At 35.8% G+C, this 25,279-nt stretch overlaps 1 protein-coding gene across 2 annotated transcripts; it reads left to right on the plus strand.

Moving 5' to 3' along the window:
- The first annotated feature begins 1,438 nt into the window (after positions 1-1,438).
- Positions 1,439-23,899, plus strand: LOC113098198 (calcipressin-1-like). Of its 2 annotated transcripts, none has more exons than XM_026263221.1 (4): positions 1,439-1,861; positions 17,015-17,188; positions 21,662-21,821; positions 22,885-23,899. In XM_026263221.1, exons 1-4 carry the CDS (start codon positions 1,742-1,744, stop codon positions 23,055-23,057), a joined length of 627 nt encoding a protein of 208 aa, XP_026119006.1. In that variant the 5' UTR covers positions 1,439-1,741; the 3' UTR covers positions 23,058-23,899. The 2 variants fall into 2 exon arrangements, with proteins under 2 accessions (XP_026119006.1, XP_026119077.1); XM_026263292.1 differs by lacking the exon at positions 1,439-1,861 and adding an exon at positions 15,138-15,803.
- Positions 23,900-25,279: the final 1,380 nt, after the last annotated feature.

Genomic DNA, 25,279 nt, shown 5'->3' on the forward strand with positions numbered 1-25,279 from the left:
GTAAATGTAGCTGGTTCTTCCTCTTCACAAAAATCGTTTTTTTACACCCTCATCTTCCCAACTCTCCACCTTCACCTCCACCTCTTCATGCTCCTCTTCTTGCAACAGTATGATACTTTTTACCTGCTGAATTTGATCCTCTCTGGATGTTTTTTATTTTCTCCAGGAGGCCACAGGTAAACTCTCTTACCTCAGATTGCAGCTCCTGGCATTCCTGTATTTCTGTCTTCCTTTCACTCAAGGTCTGCACTTGTGGTTCATTCATTTCCTTTTCATCTTCGTACAGCTTTTCCAGCTTGTGTTCTGCTCGATCCTTGTCCACCTCTCTGATGGCTCCTGTAAACTCTTCAGCTTGAGCTTCAGCGTCATTTTGAAGTTCTGAAACTTGTGTTTGCGTTGTTGTTGCCAGTTCAACCATTACCTGCAGCTCAGGCATAGTTAAATTGGCACCTTTGTCCACTTCTTCCTCCATCTGTGCAGCCTTTACCTCTTTTGTAGTTTTGCTTTGAAGAACTGCTCTCTCCACATCTTCTACAATACCCCCCTCCTCTAGGTTGAATATGTCTGTTGAGACATTGCATTGCCTACTCCATCATCATCATCATCATCATCATCATCATCTCCAATGTGGATATCTTCATCCACCTCTTCGGACAGTTTCAACCTCATCTTCCTCTTCCTCCCCAGTCCGCCGATCTATCATTTCCATGCATGACCCTACTGGACAGTGGATAACAGCTCCGTTAGAAATTTCCATGTTGATTGTCATATCACTTTTGGGCTGGGCCATAATTCAAAAGCTAGAAAACTGTATAGATTTAGCTTTAACTCTGTAGACCTTGTTGTATAACTAGCACACTAAAGCTGTTCTGTCTACCTCTGCAGTGTATGTTCTGTAGAGGTATCTAAGACTTATTCTTCCCCCCCACCCCTGATCCCCTCATGACTTGCCTGCCCTCTCAAATCCGCTCCTTTGGGAGCCAGATCAGCTCAAGATGATCGGTTTAAGGGAAGAGTGTGTATTTAAAGTGATTAGGAAATCTCTATCCTGTGTGCAACCTCAAATGAACTGAAATATTTATACAAAACGATAGATAGATAGATAGATAGATAGATAGATAGATAGATAGATAGATAGATAGATAGATAGATAGATAGATAGATAGATAGATAGATAGATAGATAGATAGATAAGTTTAGAATACTTTTTGCATTGCAACAAATCTGACCAAAAGAGGGCGCTCAAAGACCACTTAACAGTGATAATCTCTGTGATAATCACATTTAAAAAGCATGCACTGAACACTTTACACAAACCTAAACGTGTCTTCAGTGACTTCCACGCCTCTTGTTGCATTAGGAGTTTTTTTTTTTTAATTTTCACAATGGCTACTTACATCAGCCAATGCTTCGTGCACATCGCTCGTGCGTACGCGGAAATAATGACGTCATCTCTGCTGTTTTGGCCTCCAGTGCAGTCTGTCGCAAGTGTAGACGTAATTTTCGTTTCAGGATTACATCACGGGTTTACTAGTAGTATTATGCAGCTCATTTCATGTGCAGTAGCATTGCATGAACAGTGGCGGGCGTCAATTTAAGGGTTCGCGCTGCTTTGTTTGGAGACGCTGCTTTTGCAGAAAGTAGAAAGCATGACGTCATGAGCTGAGCTCTGAAACGTTTGAGATCAAAGGCACCGCGGTTAAGTTCTCAGGCACCGAACGCCGCGGTAGCATCTGTTGCCATGCAGCAGTCAGAGAGCGGCGGAGGGGCGGCGACTGCTGAAGTCCAGCTCAGCGACCAGCCCAACGCGCTCATCGCGTGTAAAGTGCCCGAAGAGGTTTTTAATGAGCAGCAGTTAAAGGTAGGCGTGCTCTCGCTCTGCTTTACCCCGATTATTACTCTTTACCACAGCAGTGAGACCTGACCTCGCGGAAGTAAGAGCGTTTCATCAAAGCCGTATAGTAGATCTGAAATCAGAACCAAGACTAGTACATGAGCACTGCACAAACAAAAATGACGTTGTTTTTTTCTTTCTTTCTTTTTTTTATGCATCACGTTAATACTGTATTTTTAGTCATGTACCAAGGTAATACCATGTTTTAACATGTACTTTGGTAAAGCCGTCAGAATGATAGTCCGAACAGTTGATAAAAACATCACAATAATCCACAAGTAATCCACACAATTACAGTCCATCAGTTAACACATTGTGAAGCCAAAAGTTCTATATTTGCAAGAAACAAATCCATCAAGACGTTTTTTGGTAACACTTTATTTTAGGGTCCAATTCTCACTATTAACTATGACTATTATACATTAACTATGACTTTTCCCTCAATTAACTCCTTATTTGCTGCTTATTAATAGTTTATAAGGTAGTTTTTAAGTTTATGGTATTGGGTAGGAATATGGATGTCATGCATTATATGTACTTTATAAGCACTAATAAACAGCCAATATATTAATAATAGACATGCTAATAAGCAACTAGTTATTAGTGTGAAATGGACCCTATACTAAAGTGTTACCCGTTTTTTTTTTATCATAAAACTACTGCTTTCGGCTAAAATAATGAGTCCATAATAATACTTCCACCTTCCAATGAAAAAGTCCATCCCCTGTCATCTTATCACATCAAAACCTACCCAAAATTTTATGTAGAACTGTTTTGGCTTGTAAATAATGCTTGATCTCTGCATATTTCTCTCCCGATTCAGACCAGATGAATTTTTTCCCTGGAGAAAGTGTTATTCAAAGCAACATTTTCAAAGTTAAAAAATGTAAAGATGGATTTGTTTCTTACTAACACACAGCTTTACAAGATTTTCCCTAATGAACTTGTGATGTTTTTATCACCTGTTTGGACTCTCATTCTGCCTACACTAATTTACTGCAGATTATCTTTTGCCGAGCAAGTGATGTAATGTTAAATTTCTCCAATTCTGTTTTGATGAAGAAACTCATTCCTTTTTTATGGCCTGAGTGTGAAGACATTTTCACCAAATGTTCATTTTTGGGTGAACTATTCCAAGGAATTTCTTGTAAACCTTATTGTAAATATTACACATACAGTATGTAATGTTTTTGGTGTGGCTTATACCATGGCACAGGAGACTGGCTCAGTTCGTTTGGCATATGTAGCAGAGATGTATTGTGATGGAGCAAGACTTGCAAAGAGTACCAAGACAAGTGAAATTGGATTATGTTTCTGTTAAACATAAGATGCATGTTTACTATAATAAACGTACAATTTCCAACATCAGCTTTTTAATGTTCCACAGGACACATACTTGTTCATATTAATGTTTATGTCATGTGTGCACCACCTTTACAAAAACTGCCATGGTTCTATGTTCAAAAATGCATTGCATACTTAGTCACAGATGAAGTGAATTAAATGCAGTATTTGTAAAATACACAGACATTTTAGAAACTTTTTCATGAGCAACAGAAATTGTTTTTACATACTGCTTATATTTTCGATATAAGCTGCGCCATATTTTCAAGAATAAAGTTAAACATAGAGACATACACTATTTAAATACTAATACAGTGGGGGATATATGCCTTTATCAGGGACTCAGTACAACAGTGCGACTACATTTAAAAGCTTTTACCATTCTAAAAACACAGATATGTTGCCATTATTGGAACAGAAAAGGTTTGTCTAACCCGAAACACATGTGTTGTTGTCATGTGGTGGATCTGGCCAATCGTGAAACAGCAGTGTCGTCATCAGCACTCCTGCAGCCGCTCTGGAGAAACTGAGGCGGCTGAGTCAGCCGGCTGCTCTCTAAACGCTCTCGCGGTACTTTGATGCCACATGTGACAGTCATGTGGCGTCGGCGCCGTCTCAAGACGGACAACATTTCTAACCGGCATGCACTGCTTCAAGTCAGATAGCGATCGGTTTGCACAATGCTGCGTGAAGTCGAACGCACCTATTCTGTGTAATTCAACCAGATTTCTCAATCTTCCCCTTCTAAATTCTCAAATTTTTGATTTTGTAAATATTTTTTTCCGAAGAAAGATAAACTAATAGCTATGAATGCCCATATGTTACAAGTCATGGATGTGTATTTACTGATTAATCCAAGTTTTGTAGAGGGGGATCAAAAGGACAACATGTAAAGCATAGTTGTAAATCATTATGTGAATCTCCCGTTCCACCACATTCCAAAATTGCTCTTTTCTTGTGCCAAGAAAATACTCCCCACACCATTACACCACCACCAGCCTGGACTGTTGAGACAAAGCAGGATGGATCCATGGTTTCATGTTCTTTAGGCCAAAATCTGACCCTACAATCTGTATGTCGCAGCAGAAATCAAGACTTATCAGACCAGGCAAAGTTTTTCCAATCTTCTATTGTCCAATTTTGGTGAGCCTATGTGAATTGTAGCCTCTGTTTCCTGTTCTTAGCTGACAGGAGCAGCACCCGGTGTGGTCTTCTGCTGCTGTAGCCCATCTGCTTCAGGGTTTGACGTCTTGTGCATTCAGAGATGGTATTCTGCATACGTTGGCTGTAAGTGTGGTTATTTGAGTTACTGTTGCCTTTCTATTATCTCTAACCCAGTGGTTTTCAACCTGTGGGCCGCGGCCCCCTAGTGAGTTGCGGTGGTATTGCAGGTGGGCCACCAATTACTATTAATAATAATAATATTATTATTAAAAGAAATAATAATATTGTTAATATGTAAAAATGTCTAAGTCATAACATAATAACATCATTTCATATATATAATTAAATAACAAAAAATAAATATTAAACTGTAACTATGCTTCCACTATTCCACACGATTTCTAAATCGCTTTAAGCATAATTTTCTGCGGCCCTGTCTTCCAGCAGTATGCTATCCGATCCAATCAGAATGAAACACCCCTAGCGCGAGAACAGAACAGACTGGGCATATGCCTACTTAACTCCAGGTTCACACACTGTGATGCGCCTTTTTTCCGAGCCCATGTTAACGGATCAGAGCGTTCACACGGCACACGGTAAAAGGCTAGAAATAAAAACGTGCGAAAATAATTAACAACTAGCACATGAGCATAGAAAGAGCTGTGAGTGCACACAGGACACAGTTTAAGTGAGAGGAGACACGTTTTAAGTGCGCACACTCTCTCCAGGCGAGAGCAGCGTGTCTCTGAGCAAGCACGTCTGGTTTTGTGACAGAGCAAAGGAAATCTGCGTGCGAACAGAAAGATTTGCGGTCGTGCATTATTTTAATGTGCTTTCGCGTTACATTAACGCGCTCTCGCTGATGCTTCTGCACCGCATGCGCTTACTGCAAACGGAGTAGGTCTACGTGTGAACCTGGATAATGTATAACAAATCTATTTCAACACCTTAGGCACCGCTACAATGAGCTCTATGAACAATGCATGACAAAAAAGAAAAAAATGTCCCTGGACAAGGGTTTTATTTATTTATATTTTAATCAAAATATTAAACTGTAACTATGCTTCCACTATTCCACACGATTTCTAAATCGCTCTAAGCATGATTATCAAACTGTAACTATGCTTCCAATAACATCTCCACAACATTATGAAAAATATCACTGTATTGGAAGGATACAACTTGAAGAAAACTGTAAGCTTTGCACATTTCCTTTTTAAAATACTTTCAAAGTCAAAGTCTGCTTTATTGTCAGTTCTTCCACATGTTCAGCACATAAATACAGAGAATTGAAATTGCATAACTCTCAGACCCTTGGTGCATACAGATAACACTAACAGTGGAAAGTAAAAATACAGATTAAATATATATAAAATATATTTTTTAAGGACTATAATCAATAAGGACTAATAGGACTAAATAAGGAACAATGGAAAAAAGATAATCAAGTAGCACAAGGCACATGGCAGATAGAGTGCAAACCACTGAAATAAAAAATCAGTGCAGAAATAATGATTGTAGTGCAAGAGAGCTTATTCAGTCTGATTAAAGTAACAAAAAGCTCAGAGAGCAGTTCTTTGTTTAAAGAGTCTGGGAGGGAGTGTAGCTTCATGACTGCCTGATAGATGAAGCTGTCCTTCAGTCTGTTGGTCCTGGCCTGGAGACTTCGCAGTCTCCTCCCTGATGGCAGCAGAAGCTGTGTGTCGAGTGGGTGGGATCACCTGCAATGCAGAGGGCTTTACGGGTGAGACGGGTTCCATGAATGTCCTGGAGAGAGGGGAGAGAGACACCAGCGATCTTCCCAGCTACTCTCACTATGTGTTAATGTGACTTGCGGCTGGACACGTTGAAGGTGCCATAGCATACAGTGATGCAGCTCGTCAGGATGCTCTTGATGGTGCCTCTGTAGAAGGTGCATATGTTGGGGGCTGGGGCTCTGGCTCTTCTCAGTTTGCAGAGGAAGTAGATACGCTGCTGTGCTTTCTTTGCCAGTGCTGTGGTGTTGTCAGCACAGGAGAGGTTCTCTGGGATGTGCACACCCAGGAACTTGGTGCTGCTCACTCTCTCCACAGTCGCACCATTGATAATCAGAGGAGCATGCTGAGTGTGCACTTTCCTGAAGTCAACAACTGTCACCTTTGTCAGTGATGAGTGAGTCAGACAATTGTATTTACAATGCAATAAATAAAGACTAAAAAAGCTAAAAGATGTTCACCTTGTCAGCAAAACTCCATAAATTCAATTTTATTTAAATTGTTTAAAACAATTGATATACTATTTGACCAGTGGAAATGAATGAGATCAACTCAAACTCAAAAAAAAAAAAATGAATACGTAAAAAATGGCATATTATAATCATAATGTGTTGTACCTTTGACGGTGTGTGTTAATCATGGTATCACGTGGATGGAATGTGCATATGAGGTTATGCAAAGTAAAACTTGGTGTTGTAAGCTCCATATATGGTGTTTTCGGGGAGGAAACAGGGTGGAGATACACGATGCACTGACTGGGATTTATAAAGGGATTTTTGTGCAGGTTTTAGAAATCTGAAAACTTTGGTGCATTCACAATTTGCAATGATTCATATAAATACATTATACTCACTGCTGGAGGCTGGATCATGAATGATTTGCACAAACATAAAGGCATTTAAGTAGATCAAGGGCGCATTTCTTTCAGATCCAAGCGTAAGTTAATCCTCTGCGATTTCAGTCGCTCAGATATCGGGAGTAAATGACTACTGATATGTCCATTATTACATCCAACAAAACACCTCAATCACTTAGGAGTCATGCTTGTCTGCATCTCAGACTGATGACGGCTCACTCAGGGTGGGTCTGAGGTATGACACAAGTCCAGTCTGTGCTGAAATGCTGCTGTCAATCAAACAATTGTGGGAGGGGCCTCCAACCGTGTGAAATCACACGGTCAGACGGCTCGATTTGAGAAAGGGGAAAACATTTAATGAGATTACAGTTTGAATTTATTTCCATTTTGCAGAGACACATATATGTGGCCAAGTGAAAATGGAATGTTTTAACAAATCAGATAGCTATCCGATCAGCGAAACCACATGAAGTAACCAAGTGTAAACAGGCCATTAGTGCTGTGATTTGATAACCAACATGGTCCATTTTCCAACTTCTCCCACATTTTCCATTCTAATAATATGTCTATCACCCGTTGGAGTCTTTATATGGTGAGCGCGTTTGAAGCTTCCACAAAGCCGTGGCTTATTTTAGCTCCACACCTGCTTTACTGATACAAAGGGACATTCAGTGAGGAACCAAACTCCTAGAAATATCCTTGACCTCAGCTGCTCACATGGAAAATAATAGCATTTGTTGCTTTGCATGTTTCCACTGACACTGAGGTCAAAGGTTGATCGCTGTCTTATATAGCTCACATGTATCTCTTGAAGCCACTTATGAAACATTTGTTTTTCTCTGTTATGCATGACTTTCATCCCACTGTTGTTTAAAATCAGGCTTATTATGTAATATCACCATTTCCAAAGAGGTTTATTTATAGCAGGAACTTTGAATAAATGTGGAATTTAAAACTATCCCATAAAAACTATAGAAATTGTGTTAGCCAAGAAGGCCAGGTGTCTGTCAGGCTTATTAAATTATGAATAAACAAGCTGCACTTTTTCATAAGACAAAACACTGACCAAATCTAATGTAAAGGTGAAGTCTGTCGTTTTTTTCTTCATATCTCAGTTTATATGCAGAGATGATTGTAAGATATTATTGTGTTACCTTTTAATTTAAGCATAATTAAATATCTAATAATATAATTGGGACTCATTTAAATGTCATGAATTTGGTGTTTGGTGATTCAACATAGGCGCATTTCAGGATGTATTTGGTTAATTAGTTAGTTTTTCTTTCTCATTGAAGACTTTGAAAACACAAATTAGGCTACGCGATCCTCAGTAGGCTAACAGTTTTACATATGTGAGCGAGCTGCTCATTTAATAAAAACAGATTTTACAAATAGCTTATTACAGCTGTTTCAACAGTAAACGAAGCGTTTTCAATATCTTTGTCATTTTGTACCATGTTTGGCTCCTTCAATCTTCTTCTACAAGTGAAAGAATCCATGTGATTAATCTTGTGCATAACATGAGGTTCTGAGTTCAGTCAGAGATGAAAATTGACTTTTGACGTTCTTTATTCAACAGAGCTCAAAAGGACATAAAGATAGCATGTAACTTAGGCATGCTGATTTTTGTTAATTTTCCTGCCCGACAACCATTGCTTGTTGTCTGAACATTAACCGTTAATTGTAATAAATTAGTATTTAATAAATAATACAATGGACTGTGTTTGTGACCCATTACAGATAGCCTACAATTTGGTTTTGTTGTTTTCCCACGGATTTATTTTAACGTGCAAACAGCAGCAGGATACAGATCAACAGAGAAATAACAGAACCTGAACTTACCCATAGTCAAATTGTAATGCACCTATCAATTAAGTCTTCTGAAGTGATGAGCACTTTGTACATTGAACAGAATACAATTTAAATCTTTATTCTAGAGCCCGACAGATATATTGTTTTGCCGATATTAGCGGCCGATATGAGCCTGTCGCGAAATAATGGAACGTTTATAAAAATGAAAATTAGTTTTACAGAACATATAATGAAGATCATTTTTTTTAAATGGTGTATTTACTTAGTTTGTCAAGCGCGCTCATCAGTGTGACACTAGTCAACACTTTCACTTCAGTAAGGAGAATGTACATGTTACATTCAAAAGACATTAAAGTGCATGAGATATGAATTTATATTGTATTTATTTACAAATGTATGTTATGTCACACCTCTCCAGTAGCCTAAGTTTCATCTGTGTGAAGACCGTAGCGCAAATCTGTGAATGAATGTTCTGTGAAATAAACTTCAATGGAATGAAAGTTGAATGGAATTGAATATAATTAAAGTTGAATAAACTTTAATTTTAGCGTTCAGTTCACTGATGTCAGACTCATTATGGATTATAAAGTTTATTGTTAAATTGTTAAATGCCCTGCCTCCATTATATATCTCTGTCATGTCATTATAAGTGTTTGATTGCCACATTTGTGTGATCATTGCAAAAAATGTGTTTATGTATATATATATATATATATATATATATATATATATATATATATATATATATATATATATATATATTCTGTTTACGTATATTCTGTATTCTATAAATGTTATTTAATTTTATTTAAAGTTTTTGAATAATAAAAAAAAGAAAGAATAACAAAAATAAATTCCTTGCTGGACTTGCTGGAAAAATAATAATTAAAGTCTTACTGACCTCAAACTTTTGAACTGCAGTTTATGTGTTATGGTTAAGTATTAGACATTTCAGGTCACTTTATTCCACCAGCTTGTTTCGAAAGGTGAAGCTTCGCCTGTTTCTGTGTCTTTAGTGGAAATGTCTGGCTGATATTTGACCACTAGCACTGAATTCTGCCTCAGTCAGTGCAGAAACTTAAACCTCTTGGTTCTGCATTTTCTCTATTGCTATTCATATCAGGTGAATAAATGTTTGATGTGAGCTTTGAAGTTAATGCACAGATAGTGTTTCACTCTATGGCCGCATGTACCACAGGGCAGATAGCATGAAATACTTCTTAAGTTGATGCATTAGAAGCCAGACAATATGTACAGTACACAGAATATATTTACTAATTTAGTACAAGAAATACAGGATAATACAGAGGTGTTCTGAGTGGTTGCTACAGTAGGTTATTACTAGGATTTTGTTATGTGGTTGCTACAGTGTTCTGGGTGGTTTTCTAGGGGGTGCTATGCAGGGAATCTGAGTGGTTGATAGCATGTTGCTATGTGCTTGCTTGCTAGGGTGTTTTGGGTGGTTACTAAGCAGTTGCTAGATTGATCTGGGTAGTTGTTATGCTTTTGCAAAGTTCTTCCAGAAGGTTTCTAGGAGGTTGCTAGGCATAACAGGATTTCTCACCTGCCCCTCTAGAGGTCTGTGCATGCTACTGGTCACTGGGGTGTTTTGGGTGTTTGCTAGTTGGTTGACAGTGTGTTGCTAGGGTGAGTATTGGAAATTTGGAAGTTGACTACATAGTTGTCGAAATTTTGTCATTTTAATCTTTTGTTTTAAAACGAATACATTATTTTGAAAAGTGGATATCGGGAGTGGACAAAAAAGTTATTTCACCTCAGACATTGCATGCAAGCTTTTTTTTTTTTTTCGCTCAAATGCTACAGGCTCAGAAATGTCCGCTAGGCAAGGCAATGCAGGTTTATTTATATAGCACATTTCATACACAATGATAAGTCAGAGTGCTTTACCCTCCTGAAACCCGATAGATTGCCTGTTGTGCATTTTATAATTTTTCTTGCTATTTGGGATATGTAGGACCTAATAAGTATAATACCTAAAATTTGTTTTTGTACAGGAAGTAGTTTTCCCAGAAAAAAGATGTCCTCATGTGAGGACAGTGGGTCTATCATGATGTGAAATGCTGCAAAGCAGTTTCATTCACTTTGCAAGCACAGATGCACATTGCATGTCATGCATCGCACACAGGATTTCCCAGTGCAGCCTTGTGCTCTGCATTCATGCATTTCATTTATAAAGTTATGTTATGTCCTCGGCAGAGGACATCGGGACTCAATTTCTAAAAAAAAATGAAAAGACATGAATGAAAATGCATAGGCAAAAACAATAGATTTTTTTAAATCACCAATAAATTTTTAATGTTCAAGATTTTTTTTTTTTTTTTTTTTTACCAAACTTTGTATAAAGATGATTCTCAACTATGGTATAACAGAATAATTCAGTATAACATTTTTCTTTCTGCAAAATGTGTGTAAAATTACCATTAATGGGTTTCTCATTTTTTACAATGTATCTATAAATTAAATCTAATTTGCATATTAATGTGTTTTTGGGGCAACATGTAATGAAAAAAGAAGTGTAATAATGGGAGTAATAATTGACAAGATTTTCATAATAATATATAATATTTCATAGAATACTGAAATATAATTTATTTCTCTATTAATTTGTTATGTCTCCAAAAATGCGTAATAAACATGCTTTTAGTCCCGGTGTCCTCATGTGAGGACATGTATGAAATCAATGTCCTGTTTAGTAACAGAAAGTCATGTTTTGATTTGAAACCCCATAACATTTTCCTGAGATGTTGATTTTTGACACATAATTAAAAAAAATTGACAGATTTAAATGATAACTACAAAATATTATCATATTTCCATAAGAGTATTTAAACTTAGTACACTAAATTAATTTCAGACATTTTGATGAACAAGGAGAGGGAGTGGTCATGTGAAACATCCAATCATTTGGTATCTCTGAAAAGCCCTGAATGTGCTCTGTACAGGACATCCATACCTAAAACTGTGGCATGAACAGTCTCAGAGAAATTCACAAAAATATAATGTCCTCATATGAGGCCTCAGGGTCTCAAGAGGCTAAATAAAAGAGAAGAAGAAGAAAAATCACAACAGAGTCAATGTCCCTGACATGTAAAGGTAAGCTATTCCCTTTCTGGCTGAACTTAGTCCTTGGAATTTTAAGTAAATTTTGAGTTATTGATCTTAATGTTCTTCCTCTCTGATATTCAGTTAGCAGCTCTAATAGATAAGCAGGTGTGAGGCCATGTAAAGACTTGTACATTAGTAAAAGAAGCTTAAAATCAATCCTATACTGTACCGGAAGCCAGTGTGAAGAAATCAAAGACGGAGTAATGCTTTCACATTTTTAATAAATATTAACAGTCGTAGATAGTTGACTAATACCCATGTATAACAAATTACAGGAATCAAGTCTTGATGATATGAGAGCATGAATGGCAATTTCAAGACTCTTGAATGTCAGATATGATTTAATCTTGGCCAGATTTCTCAAATGAAAAAAAAAAAAAAAAAATTACCACATGATTGATCTGATTGTTCAACTTCAGAGAGTTATCAATACAAACACCCAAGTTTCGAGTGTGTTCTTTGACAAAGACAATGAGCCAAAATTAAACTTTATTTCATCCCTGGCTCCCCTGGGCCCGAACACCACAACCTAGCAGTGGGCGATATGACCAAACTCTTATCATCTCAATAACAATATATATCTTGATATAATATATTCTATATATAATATAGAATTTTTTTTATGATATTAAGATTTGATACCATAGAATATTCATAATCCTTGTCACCAATGTCAATATCAAACTAATAAAATAAAATAATAATAATAATAAAATAAAAATAAAAACTCAAGCTCCCTGGAGATACATAAACAATCATTGATGCAATAAGAACTAGAAAATTAATCACAAGCAATAGGACAAAAACTACAATAAATTAGAAACACAGTGAAGACTAATGCATTTACACAGTGTATAAGTTATGTTCATTGTAATAATAAAATCTCCATAATCATCGGGAAGAAGGAGGCGGGAACCAGCGGACAATCAAATGAAACTTTAATAATTCAAAATAAACACAAAACAGTGCATCAGCCCCTCACGGACGACTGATGCGCACAAATAAAAAACTAAACTAAAAGCCCAGGCCTGGTCCTCTCTCGTCCTTCACTGTCGTCGCTCCTGTTTTATATCCTTCCATCTCCTCCGTGGGACTCGAGACCGGTGGGTCGAGCAGGTGACGCTCATCTCCAATCACTCCACCGGAGTGTATATATACATGCATAATCATTAGCATTATTTATTTTCTTCTTACTCTAGTTACAAAAGTAATTTAGTCAAGAGCAGTGAGAGAATTTCATGAAGGGCAGACAGGACCAATAATGAACCGCTTCGGCAGTTAGATCTAATAAAACACAACTTAATCACCAGCATCCACAGTCATCATCAGTAAATCATTAAAGACTTTTACAAGGGCTGTCTCTATAGAATGATGCTTCCTGAAACCAGACTGGTAAACTTCCAATCTTATTTCTTTCTAAAAGTCATGTAGTTGACTAAATAATTATTTTTCTAAACTTTTCAATAAAAAATGAAGATGTGAAACTGGTCTTTTGGGTCAAAAGGTAATTGACTTTCTTCGGAAAGGGTTCATTAAGATTTTTTTTCATGTCACCTCTGTATAAAAACACAAAGTTCTCTGCTTTGTTTACAGGGGGTAACCATGGCAACTGCTGTATTTCTGCCACCTATTATCAGAGGGTGAAATTCCATTTTTCATTCAGCCCGTCTCCCATTTTTATTGCTGTCAGTGTTGTAAACTTTAACCGTTTTATGGAAAATAAGAACAATTCGGAAAATAAGTTATCAATAATTATTTGGTTATTTGATTCATAAATTAAGTATTTCACATGAATTGCATATGCACACAGGTTTTTTTTTTTTTTTTGGCCTGTTTTCTGAGGGTTAATCATTTTAGATTGTTGTAGCACACATCCCTAGTTTAAATAAAATATCATTATCATAAAAAAAAAAAAAAAATTAAAGACAAGCTTGTATGGGAATAAGTATCGTACATGAATTATAACCAGAATCAGAATATGCTGTAATCTAATTGAACATAATATATATATATATATATATATATATATATATAATACAAAATATACAAATACAAATATTTATCGCATTGCCATTTGAAGAAGTTTAAGTGTTTGTATACTTTCATGTAGCTACTGTAGGTAAATACATAATGTGTTGCTTCATCATGCTCGTTTGTGTAGCAGCTGGATATAAATATCATCTAGGGGCTTATGTGTACTGCTGGTCACATATCAGCACAACTATCCACTGTCTCACCTCCACTTGTCTTTGCATAACACCCATCTACTGTCTCCTTCCCTTTGCATTTTTTCCATTAACTTCTTTCGGTTTCATATTTCCATTTTTCCATTGAGTCAGAGATATACCATCCTTCCACAGTGAACACACAGAGCATGTACTCAGACCGCTGATCAGTTTAATCTTTAAACGAGATTTGTCTAACCATGCAGTCATTACCATCAACACATTTAGATACAAAAACAAGAATGAGTTCGCAACAGTCAGCTTGTTTTTTGTGGCTGTTTGGTGTAAATGATTCCCACGGTCTTTAAAAACTGACAAATGGCAGGGAATTTTCTTGTCAAGGCCTGGAAAATCATGAAAAATGTGTATTATATATAATATATAGTAGTAGTTCAGATAACCACCATAAAAATATTACAGGTGGTACAATAGAAAGGCATATCATGAATCAGAGTTCACTGTAGATTGTGCACTGCTGTGTGGTTGCTAGAGTATTTTGGGTGGCATACACACAAAGACTAAACATAATTAGGATAACACTCGACACCATATAATGCAGCAATTGCAAAAGTCCCAGGCACTTATAGGAATGTCTTTTTACATTGTTTCACTGTAAATTATGGTTGTTCACTTGGGGCAAAAAAAAATTACAGTAAAACTCCATATAATACAATGATAAAATATTTACAGTTTTTATGATTAGGTTACTTACAGTTAACCAATTGGCAGGTTTTAACAATTTTCTATGAATGTCCTTTTACTGCTTTTCACTGTAAATGATATAGTGATTCACTTATAAAACAACCTTCCATTTGACCGTATTTTACATATATTAACAAACTGCATATAGTGTCATGTTAAACAGTTTACTGATTTTAACCATATATGAGAAGCCTATTTATGATTAACCAATTAACTGGTTTTTAACAAGTTACATGGTAGTTCACTTGCAAAAACCATACATTTATTAGACATTTAAAAAGTAAAATGACATATAATGTTATGTTAAACATTTACATTTATGGTAAGGTTACAACTATTTTTACTTTTTGGGAACCATGAACTGCTTTAGTAAGGTTAATGTGGAATAGCTTTGGTGTCAGGTGAAACATGTGAGAGTTTGTGCAGTAGGAATGTCACATTGTCAGATAATGGTAATGAATGATGCAAAAAAACCATATGGAAAAGCGAGAGATAATAGGATTGCCCAGGCCTTGTGGAAACATGCTGAAGGGAGAGAAGATGATGATGTCATGAGTTTCCAGTTCCTCATTAGGATTAGTCAGCAATGAAGAGTGAGAGACAGAGAGAAAGAGAGGAATGAAGGGAGGAGCTGAAGGTAAAGAGAGAGAGAGAGAGGCGGTGCTCAACACTATCAGCTCTGCTATAAGCAGCAGCAGATAAATCTGTGACTAAAGCCGTGACCTCACAGCACTGCTGATTGACCCGCTAGAAACTTCTGCTAGCACATGAGGTGGAGTAATCGCTTGTAATTTGCACAGGCTTCTTTACAGAGTTTTTCGTTCTACTGAAACTGAATTATGCATCTTAAGACTACAAAGTGCAACAGCTACTGCCTGGTGGCCACACCAGTGGACCATGAGATATTCTGTCAGCCACAGATTCGGGTAAGACTGTTCATTAATGACGTGGTCAAGTCAAGGTTAATTGTCATTCGGATGAATTTCTCTTTCAAGTTCTGGTGCTAATTTACATTAAATTAAGCTTTGTATATTTTCTTTTTTTTGGTTTTAGATGTCGTCTTCCACAACTTAAAAAATTGGTTTCTTTCATATTTAGGACTCTAATGCCTAAACTATAATCTGGTCTGTTGATCTTGTTACTGTCCTGTTACTCTCACTACCTGCAACAAAAGGATTAGATGCCTGAAGCTTGAAACAGAATGCTTTCATGTTTTAATCAGTTGATTTTGTGGTATTGAGTTTGGAGTTAGTAAATATATATATTTTAAAATTATTATTAAATAAACAAATACTTTAATTCAGCCAGGATGCATTAAAATAATTTCTATTTCAAATAAATGCTGTTTTTTTTCTGTTTTTTTTTATTATTATTTATTTTCTATTCATCATAGAATCCTGAGAAATAAACTGTTTCCACAAAAAAATGAAGCAGTCCAACGGTTTTCAGTATTTATAATAATCAGAAATGTTTCTTGAGCACCCAATCAGCATTTTAGAATGATTTCTGAACAATCATGTGACTCAGAAGACTGGAGTAATGATGCTGAAAATTTATTTAAATTGTACAAAAATATTTCACAGTGTTACTGCTTTTATTGTATTTTTGATCAAATAAATGCAGCTTTGTTGTGCAGTATAGACTTTTTTTTTTTTTTTTTTTAACCACAAATCTTACTGACCCCTAAATTTTGAACAGTATTGTATGTTGGACCTCATTCATGAAATTCAAGCCCCAAATAAAAAAAAACGTCCCACACACTGTGCCGTAGCTAGCAAGAAATCCAATATTTGGTAAGATGTTGCTGTTTTAATAAATTTTTAATTTCTTGCTTGCTACAGCAGTGCCCTGTTGAAGAAAACCAATTCAAACCAGCCAATAGGATTTTTTTCTGTTTGTTCAGAAAATCATTGTTGTGTAAATGAACATGTTTAGTTTAATCTACACAAGTTTTTCATGATTGAGGCCTGTAGTTTGCTTTTCTTTCATACATATGATGTTCACAGCCCTCTTGAAAAATGATTTCATGGAGGAAATTATGTCGTTTTTTTTGTATTTCTCCATCAAATGCAAGTGTGATTGTCTAGTTTCAGCTCCGTTCCGTTATTTAACGTTTTTCCTCTTTTTGTATTATCAGGAGCAGTTTGAGGCTTTGTTCCTTGAGTTTGATCCAAGCACGTCCTTCCAGTTCTTTAAAAGCTTCAGACGGGTTCGGATCAACTTCACCAATGCCCTGGCAGCAGCCGAGGCCAGAGTCAAACTCCATAAGAGCGACTTCAATGGAAAGGAGATGCGTCTGTATTTTGCTCAGGTAAATAACCGTAATAAACAAGTACATCGTTCTCCAAGTTGCTCTAAAAGCTATCATGATACTTTTTGTTTAGTAACGAAAACAGTTTATTAATTATATAGTCTTACAAACTAAGATTCATGGTCTTGCATCTTGGAGGACTAGTTGAAAATGTATTCACACTCAGGGCGTTCGAGATTTAAATGAGTTTGTTTCTTCATCAGATTTGAAGAAGATTTTGATTTCTGTGCAATAAATGGGTGCCATTAGAATGAAAGATTTATTTTAAAACATTTTTTACAGCTGATAAAAATATCACAAAAATCCACACGACTCCAGTCTATCAATCAGCAACGTGTGAGGCCAAAAAAGCTGAATGTTTTTTAAAAAGCAAATCCATATTTATGATGGTTTAACTTTAAAACTTTGTCCATAATTCGAGTCCATAAACCGTAATAACGTTTCCTCCAGTGAGAAAGTTGTCTCATCTGAATCAGGAGATAAATATCCACTGATCAAGCTCCAAACAAATATGTGGATGGATTTTGATGTGAGAGGCAATAACAGGAATTGTTATTATAGATTATGAACTCATATTAGCCGTAAATCATGGATAATGATGGATTTGTTTCCTACAAACATGCAGCTTTTCACTTCTCAAGACATAAATTGATTCACTGGAGTCGTGTGGATTATTGTGATGATGTTATCAGTTGATTGGACTCTCATTCTGATGGTATCCATTCACTGCATAGGATCCATTGGTGAGCAAGTGATGCAATGGTACATTTCACCAAATCTGTTCAGATGAAGAAACAAACTGATTTACATCTTGGATGATCTTGGAAGTACATTTACATTTTTTTAGTTTGATTCTCATGAATGCATGGTCTATTTACATTTATACAACAGTTCTTTCTAGTTCTCGAATCTGATTGGCTGAGAGGATTGTAATATTTAAATTATATCAGAACACCAACCGTTAAACTATTTGTATCACTCCGCTTGCGGTATTTCTCACAGCAAGTGTCATGGAGGACGCCCAAATCCACTCTAATATAATAAATAATACTGTTTTGTCACATAATGTAGTTTTAAGAGTTTTTACATGAGGATGTACATGTTTAGATTTTAAATATGCAGTTTGTTTATAAAGATAACGTCTATTGGAAAATTGTTTTCGGAGATGTGAGTTTCGGGGGATCAGCAGTCATTCAACACTAAACAATAAACTATGGCCAGTTCTTCTAGAATTTGATGTCTCTGATGTCTGTATAGTGGTTAAACATGAGATATATTTATTTATTCATTTATTTTTGCCTAATCTAAATGGCAGTCTTTGGTCTCAATCTATTATTTGTTCCAGAGAAAACAGTTTTGGCTAGGGTGCCTGGGGGGTGGGTGGGGTCAAGGGGATGCTGTCACATGGTGTGGCGTAAATAATTGTGTTCTTAACCATGCAACTATGTTATTGAACTTTAATACATAAAGTTTGCAAAAGCGTACACAATAAATGTTGACAGTAGAAAGCAAAAGGCGAATCCCAGACATTTTTGGCCATTGGTAACCCTAAGTTTTGACTGAGGGCAAAATCTCATCACGTTATTTGTTATGTAATTTTAAAGGGATAGTTGACCCAATGATTTACTTGCCCTCAAGGCATCATAAGTGTACAGGTGCTGGTCATATAATTAGAATGTCATCAAAAAGTTGATTTATTTCAATAATTCCATTCAAAAAGTGAAACTTGTATATTATATTCATTCATTTCACACAGACTGATATATTTCAAATGTTTATTTATTTTAATTTAGATGATTATAACTGACAACTAAGGAAAATCCCAAATTCAGTATCTCAGAAAATTTGAATATAACTTGGGACCAATACAAAGAAAGGATTTTTTTTTTATCTTGGCCAATTGAAAAGTATGAACATAAAAAGTTTGAGCATGTACAGCACTCGATATTTAGTTGGGGCTCCTTTTGTCTGAATTACTGCAGCAATGCGGCGTGGTATGGAGTCGATCAGTCTGAGGCACTGCTCAGGTGTTATGAGAGCCCAGGTTGCTCTGATAGTGGCCTTCAGCTCTTCTGCATTTTTGGGTCTGGCATATGCCATCTTCCTCTTGACAATACCCCATAGATTTTCTATGGGGTTATGGTCAGGCGAGTTTGCTGGCCAATTAAGAACAGGTATACCATGGTCCTTGAACCAGGTATTAGTAGCTTTGGCACTTTGCAGGTGTCAAGTCCTGTGTTGGAAAATGAAATCTGCATCTCCATAAAGTTGGTCTGCAGCAGGAAGCATGAAGTGCTCTAAAACTTCCTGGTACACGGCTGTGTTGACCTTGGACCTCAGAAAACACAGTGGACCAACACCAGCAGATGGCATGGCAACCCAAACCATCACTGACTGTGGAAACTTTACACTGGACCTCAAGCGACGTGGATTGTGTGCCTCTCCTCTCTTCCTCCAGACTCTGGGACCCTGATTTCCAAAGGAAATGCAAATTTACTGTCATCAGAGAACACAACTTTGGACCACTCAGCAGAAGTCCAGTCCTTTTTTTCTTTAGACTCTTCTGATGCTGTCTGTTGTTCAAGAGTGGCTTGACACAAGGAATGCGACAGCTGAAACCCATGTCCACTATGCATATTTCTGTGCGTAGTGGTTCTTGAAGCACTGACTCCAGCTGCAGTCCACTCTTTGTGAGTCTCCCCCACATTTTTGAATGGGTTTTGTTTCACAATCCTCTCTAGGGTGCGGTTATCCATATTGCTTTTTAAACTTTTAAACTTTTCCTTCCCTTCACCTCTCTATTAATGTGCTTGGACACAGAGCTCTGTGAACAGCCAGCCTCTTTTGCAATGACCTTTTGCCCTCCTTGTGCAACGTGTCAATAGTCGTCTTTTGGACAACTGTCAAGTCAGCAGTCTTCCCCTTGATTGTGTAGCCTACAGAACTAGACTAAGAGTCCATTTAAAGGTCTTTGCAGGTGTTTTGAGTTAATTAGCTGATTAGAGTGTGGCACCAGGTGTCTTCAATATTGAACCTTTTCACAATATTCTAATTTTCTGAGATACTGAATTTGGGATTTTCCTTAGTTGTCAGTTATAATCATCAAAATTAAAAGAAATAAATATTTGAAATATATCAGTCTGTGTGTAATGAATGAATATAATATACAAGTTTCACTTTTTGAATGGAATTAGTGAAATCAACTTTTTGATGATATTCTAATTATATGACCAGCACCTGTATATGACTTTCTTCTCTCAGAAAAATCAAATTTCCTGGCTCTTCCAAGTTTAAAATGGTAGTGAATGGGTGCTAGACATTGCGGTTTTATAGTTTTAAATATGGATATTTGTCTTACAAAAACACATTGATTCACTTCAGGAGGCCTTTATTCATCCCATTCACCCCTTTGAGATCATGTGGGATACTTTTTATGATGGATAGATGCACTTTATTGGACTTCTTTTGGACTTGAAATGTAACACCCATTCACTGCCGTAATTAAGCTTAGAAGAGCCAGAGCATTTAAAACAACTCTAATTGGATTTGTCTGAAAAAAGAAAGTCATATACACCTAGGATCCCTTGAGAGTGAGTAAATCATGGAGTAATTTAAATTTTTGGATGAACTATCCCTTTAATGCTGTATATCAAGAGTGCTGACTTTGTACATTTGGCTGAATTGCCTAGCAACTTTTATGAAGGCTGTTGTTGTTTATTAAATATTATTCAGTTACATAATTCCGCTATTAGATGGCGACAATGAGGTTTTAATGAGGGAGTCAACAGTGAATAATTTTATATTGAAAGAGACTGAAACATTTGTAAACAAGGAAGTTATTTTTACTTTCTACAACAGCTTGTAAGACGCAGTCAACAAATGCAGTGAGCAGCGCTGTCATCGGAAATCAACCTTAACAGATGAAAGGATAGTACGACAAAGATATCACTTTCCTCAGCTGACATTCAAAGTAATGTTTTATGCTGAATATGAGATTGAGCTGAAGAATGAATGCTGTAACAGTTGCAGGTAATCACAATCGCTCACTCCATCTCTCTCTCATAATATTTGACTCCACATAATACACTGCATTTAATACTTTAATACAAGCTTTCAATGAAGCAACTCGATCTTCCTGCGTTACTAGTTCTAAAGTGACGTTTTCGATTTAGTAACGGATCTTGAACTGTTAAACTGTCAAACTGAGATTTGAATCTGTAGCGGAATTAGATCTGCACAAAAAAGAGGGGTTAAAGACATTCCGTTGTTGTTTCTTATGTATTACCATTCTCGTGCTGTCGAACTGTTGTATAAATGCCATATCGCACAACTACTTGTGGGATATTGCTCATGTATATCTTGAGTGCAGTGTGAGTCACACTGGATAGAACTGTCTGAAATATAAATGCAAATGTTTTGTCTCTTCCTGAGTTTTTTTTTTTTTTCTCTGTTTATTTCTCTACTACCATACAGGTGGTACATATTGGCAGTCCTCGCCTTGAGCCTCCTAAACCAGAGAAGCAGTTCCTCATTTCTCCTCCGGCATCACCACCTGTTGGCTGGGCGCAGTCGCAGGATGCTATGCCAGTCGTCAACTATGACCTACTGTGTGCCGTGACTAAACTAGGGCCAGGTATAACCTAATTACCTCATTTACATGGTATACTTTGAGACTGAAAACCTATTTGAGTCCTGAACTATATATATCAACAACATATGCAGTCAGTAAAGGTCAGTTATATATATATATATATATATATATATATATATATATATATATATATATATATATAACTGACTTTTACTGACTGCATATGTTGTTGATATATATATATATATATATATTTTTTTTTTTTTTTTTTTTTTTTTTACTTTCATGCAGTGATGATAAATTAAATTAAACAAAAGTGTTATTAAATAAATGTACATTGTTAACCAGTGTAAGTTTGGAGTAATTAACCAAGGCTGTATTTATTTGATCAAAAATATGGTAAATTAAAAAAAATTAAAAAATTAAATACCTGTTTTCTCTGTGAATATATTGTAAAATGTCAACATTGTCATCATCATTGCTCCAGTCTTCTGAGTCACATGATCCTTTAGAAATCTAATATGCTGATTTGCTGCTCAAGAAACATTTCTGATTATTATCAATGTTCAAAACAGATGCGCTGCTTTGTATTTTTGTGGAAAGCATTTTATTTTTCAGGATTGGTTGATGAATAGAAAGTTCAAAAGAGCATTTATTTGAAAAAAATAAATAATTTGTTACATTACAAATGTTTTTACTTGCAGTTTAAACAATTTAATGTGTCCTTGCTGAACTAAAGTAATTTATTTTTTCAATGTTAATGATTACATTTTCAAGAAAAATATGAAGCAGCACAACTGTTTCTAAATTTGATAGTACGGTAATCAGAAATGTTTCTTGAGGCTAAAATCAGCATATTAGAATGATTTCTGAAGGATCATGTGACACTGAAGACTAGAGTAATGATGCTGAAAATTCAGCTTTGTATCACAGAAATAAATTACATTTTAGAATATATTGAATTAGAAAACTACATTATAGTGTTACATTTTTACTGTATTTTTTATCAAATTAATGCATCTTTTGTAAGAAATCTGTATTTGTACAATATTACTTGGTAGAACTTGCTGTGGATTTGTAACATGATACTTGCATGCATTTTTAGGAGAGCAGTATGAGCTCCACACTGGAACCACCAACACACCCAGTGTGATCGTACACGTGTGTGAGGACGACAGCTCAGATGGCGAAGATGAAACTGCAGAGGGCAGCAAACGCATGCGTCCCAAGATCATCCAGACCCGTCGCCCAGACTATGTCCCATCCGTGAACCAGTGAGCGAATAATTCTAGGCTGTTTATTCTTTGCGACCAACACTGGAATTACTAGGACACATGCAGTCATGCAGGTCGTCATCCTCACCACCGGGGAGATCGGCGAGCATCAAATCCTCTTCCTAGTTAGTGAGGGAGTCGACCATCCTCAGAATCTCATGTTGTATTTCTTAACATCCATCTCTGATGGAGTCAGAGACTTTGAGGTCTTGGAAGAGTTTTTCTCGATTTATGAATGTCATTATTTGCTTGACGTCACAACTGTGTATTTTAATAATCCGAGAGAAAGCTACAGAAAAATCTGTTTTACAGAAGGAGTTTTTGTCTGAAGTTTGTATCGTTCAGGGCCACTAATATGTACTCATCGTCATTATCATGTAATGTCTCTACGTGCTCCTCCAAGTATTGTGCACTTTAAAAATAGAGCCTTATAATGTGGTAAACTGACAACAACATGAAGTACTTGTCTTTGTATATAGAGCGCAACTGCGACTGATGATTTTTTCCATCTTGATTACGCAAGTATTTTTCCCATTCATTTTCTCTATCATTCACAACGTTTATTGATGCAAAAAAAGTATTTAAATATTGTTTCAAAAGACACTTGTACTAAACTATGTACTTTAATTATGTTAAACTAATTAATCCATGAATCATTGTGAATGATATAAATATGTTAAATGTTAAAATGACAATATTGACTATATTTCATTTCATTTTATGTATGAATAAAGTAAAAATATTGACTATACATTGAAAAAACATTTCACTCATAAATTCCTAGTAAATTTCTCAATTAAAAATAAACGTTATATAATTTATTAAACGTGGCATTCTGAAGTAAAACAAAAAATAAATTTTACATTGAAATAAATCATTGGCTGTATTTATAAGTAAAATCAAGTAAAATAAAATATTGAATATAAATTATTGGCTCTATGTATAAATAAAATAAAAATATTTGCTATACATGGGGGAAAATGCATTCAGAAATTGCAAAATCACAAATTACAAACATGAAAAAAAAAATTATTAAAACAATTATTAACGTGAAATTTTGTAGTAGAAAAATAAAACGGATTTCAGAAGTCACCTGCAGTGCATCATGGGAATGAGTGGTCACTTTTAATCCGTTTCATTGTGATTTTCCATTTCTTTTCCAGCGACTTTAAATGATTTTTTGTTCATCTGGTGTAGGATTTAGCAATTAAATTGAATGATTTTCACAGAAGCACATATGATCACTTAACAACCTTCTTTGAAGAAAATGAATGGGATTTCTCTGGTAGAGGTCTACTGTTGCGCTCTTTGGCTTGTTAAATGAACCGCTCTGTTGTGTTCTACTGTCTCTGGAGATGCTGTCCTCTTTTTCATTACTGTAGGAGACCTTCTACTGTCAACCAGTGATTTTAAGCAACTATATCATACTGTGTATATTTTATGTATTTGAATGTAGGCAATATCTTGAAAAAGCTTGAGGATTTCTATCAAGAACAACAACAACAAGTCTTATTCATTAACCTGTTAAATGTCACCCCGTCCCGTATACGGGACACCTACGTTGACTATACTATATTACAATCAAATCTAATCTAATCTTGACAAACTATATATCGTTGGAAAGGTCTAAGACTCCCAAATATATATTTTACCAATATTTTTTGTTAAACATTATGTAGGAAAAGTAATAGATGAATTTATGACAAGAGTGCACCCTCAGAAATCTACATTACAAAAGGAGCTTTGACCTTTGTTTAAAAAAAAGACTTCCTCGTTGCCTTTTTCTCTATCACATTTTAGAAATCATCAGAAGTTATATATCACTTGAAAACATAAAATCTCAAAAATCATCCTTCAAAACCCATTTTAAAATCAGACATTGCATTACCATGTAAATGGCACATCAAAATCATGTTACAAAATGTTTTCAGTCATGAATTATAAAAATTTATTTTTGTATCATGCACATTCATGTCTATCTTCAAAAACGTGAGTGACAGTTAACAGGTTAAGTAACAAGAAGAGTGAAAGAGAAGCATTAACCTACCTTTAATAAAACTATCTTGACCAAAGAACTGGATCTAGAATTTATTTATGTCCCACAAACCGATCTTTGAAAGACAGATGATGGGTTTGTGTTGTATAACCTCATACAGAAGCTGATAGATACACATCATTTACTTAGATCTGTGTAAAGACGATTAGCAGATTCTTCCAAGTTGGAGA

The sequence above is a fragment of the Carassius auratus genome, chromosome 1 (assembly GCF_003368295.1).
Source record: "Carassius auratus strain Wakin chromosome 1, ASM336829v1, whole genome shotgun sequence".
NCBI classification, from domain to species: Eukaryota; Metazoa; Chordata; class Actinopteri; order Cypriniformes; family Cyprinidae; genus Carassius; species Carassius auratus.

What these genes read in the sequence shown, in the direction of transcription:
- LOC113098198 (XM_026263221.1), top strand. Translation starts at nt 1,742, where the DNA reads ATGCAGCAGTCAGAGAGCGGCGGAGGGGCGGCGACTGCTGAAGTCCAG. An exon ending in TTAATGAGCAGCAGTTAAAG is followed by an intron (nt 1,862 to 17,014) that starts GTAGGCGTGCTC and finishes TTGTATTATCAG; the next exon opens with GAGCAGTTTGAGGCTTTGTT. An exon ending in CGTGACTAAACTAGGGCCAG is followed by an intron (nt 21,822 to 22,884) that starts GTATAACCTAAT and finishes ATGCATTTTTAG; the next exon opens with GAGAGCAGTATGAGCTCCAC.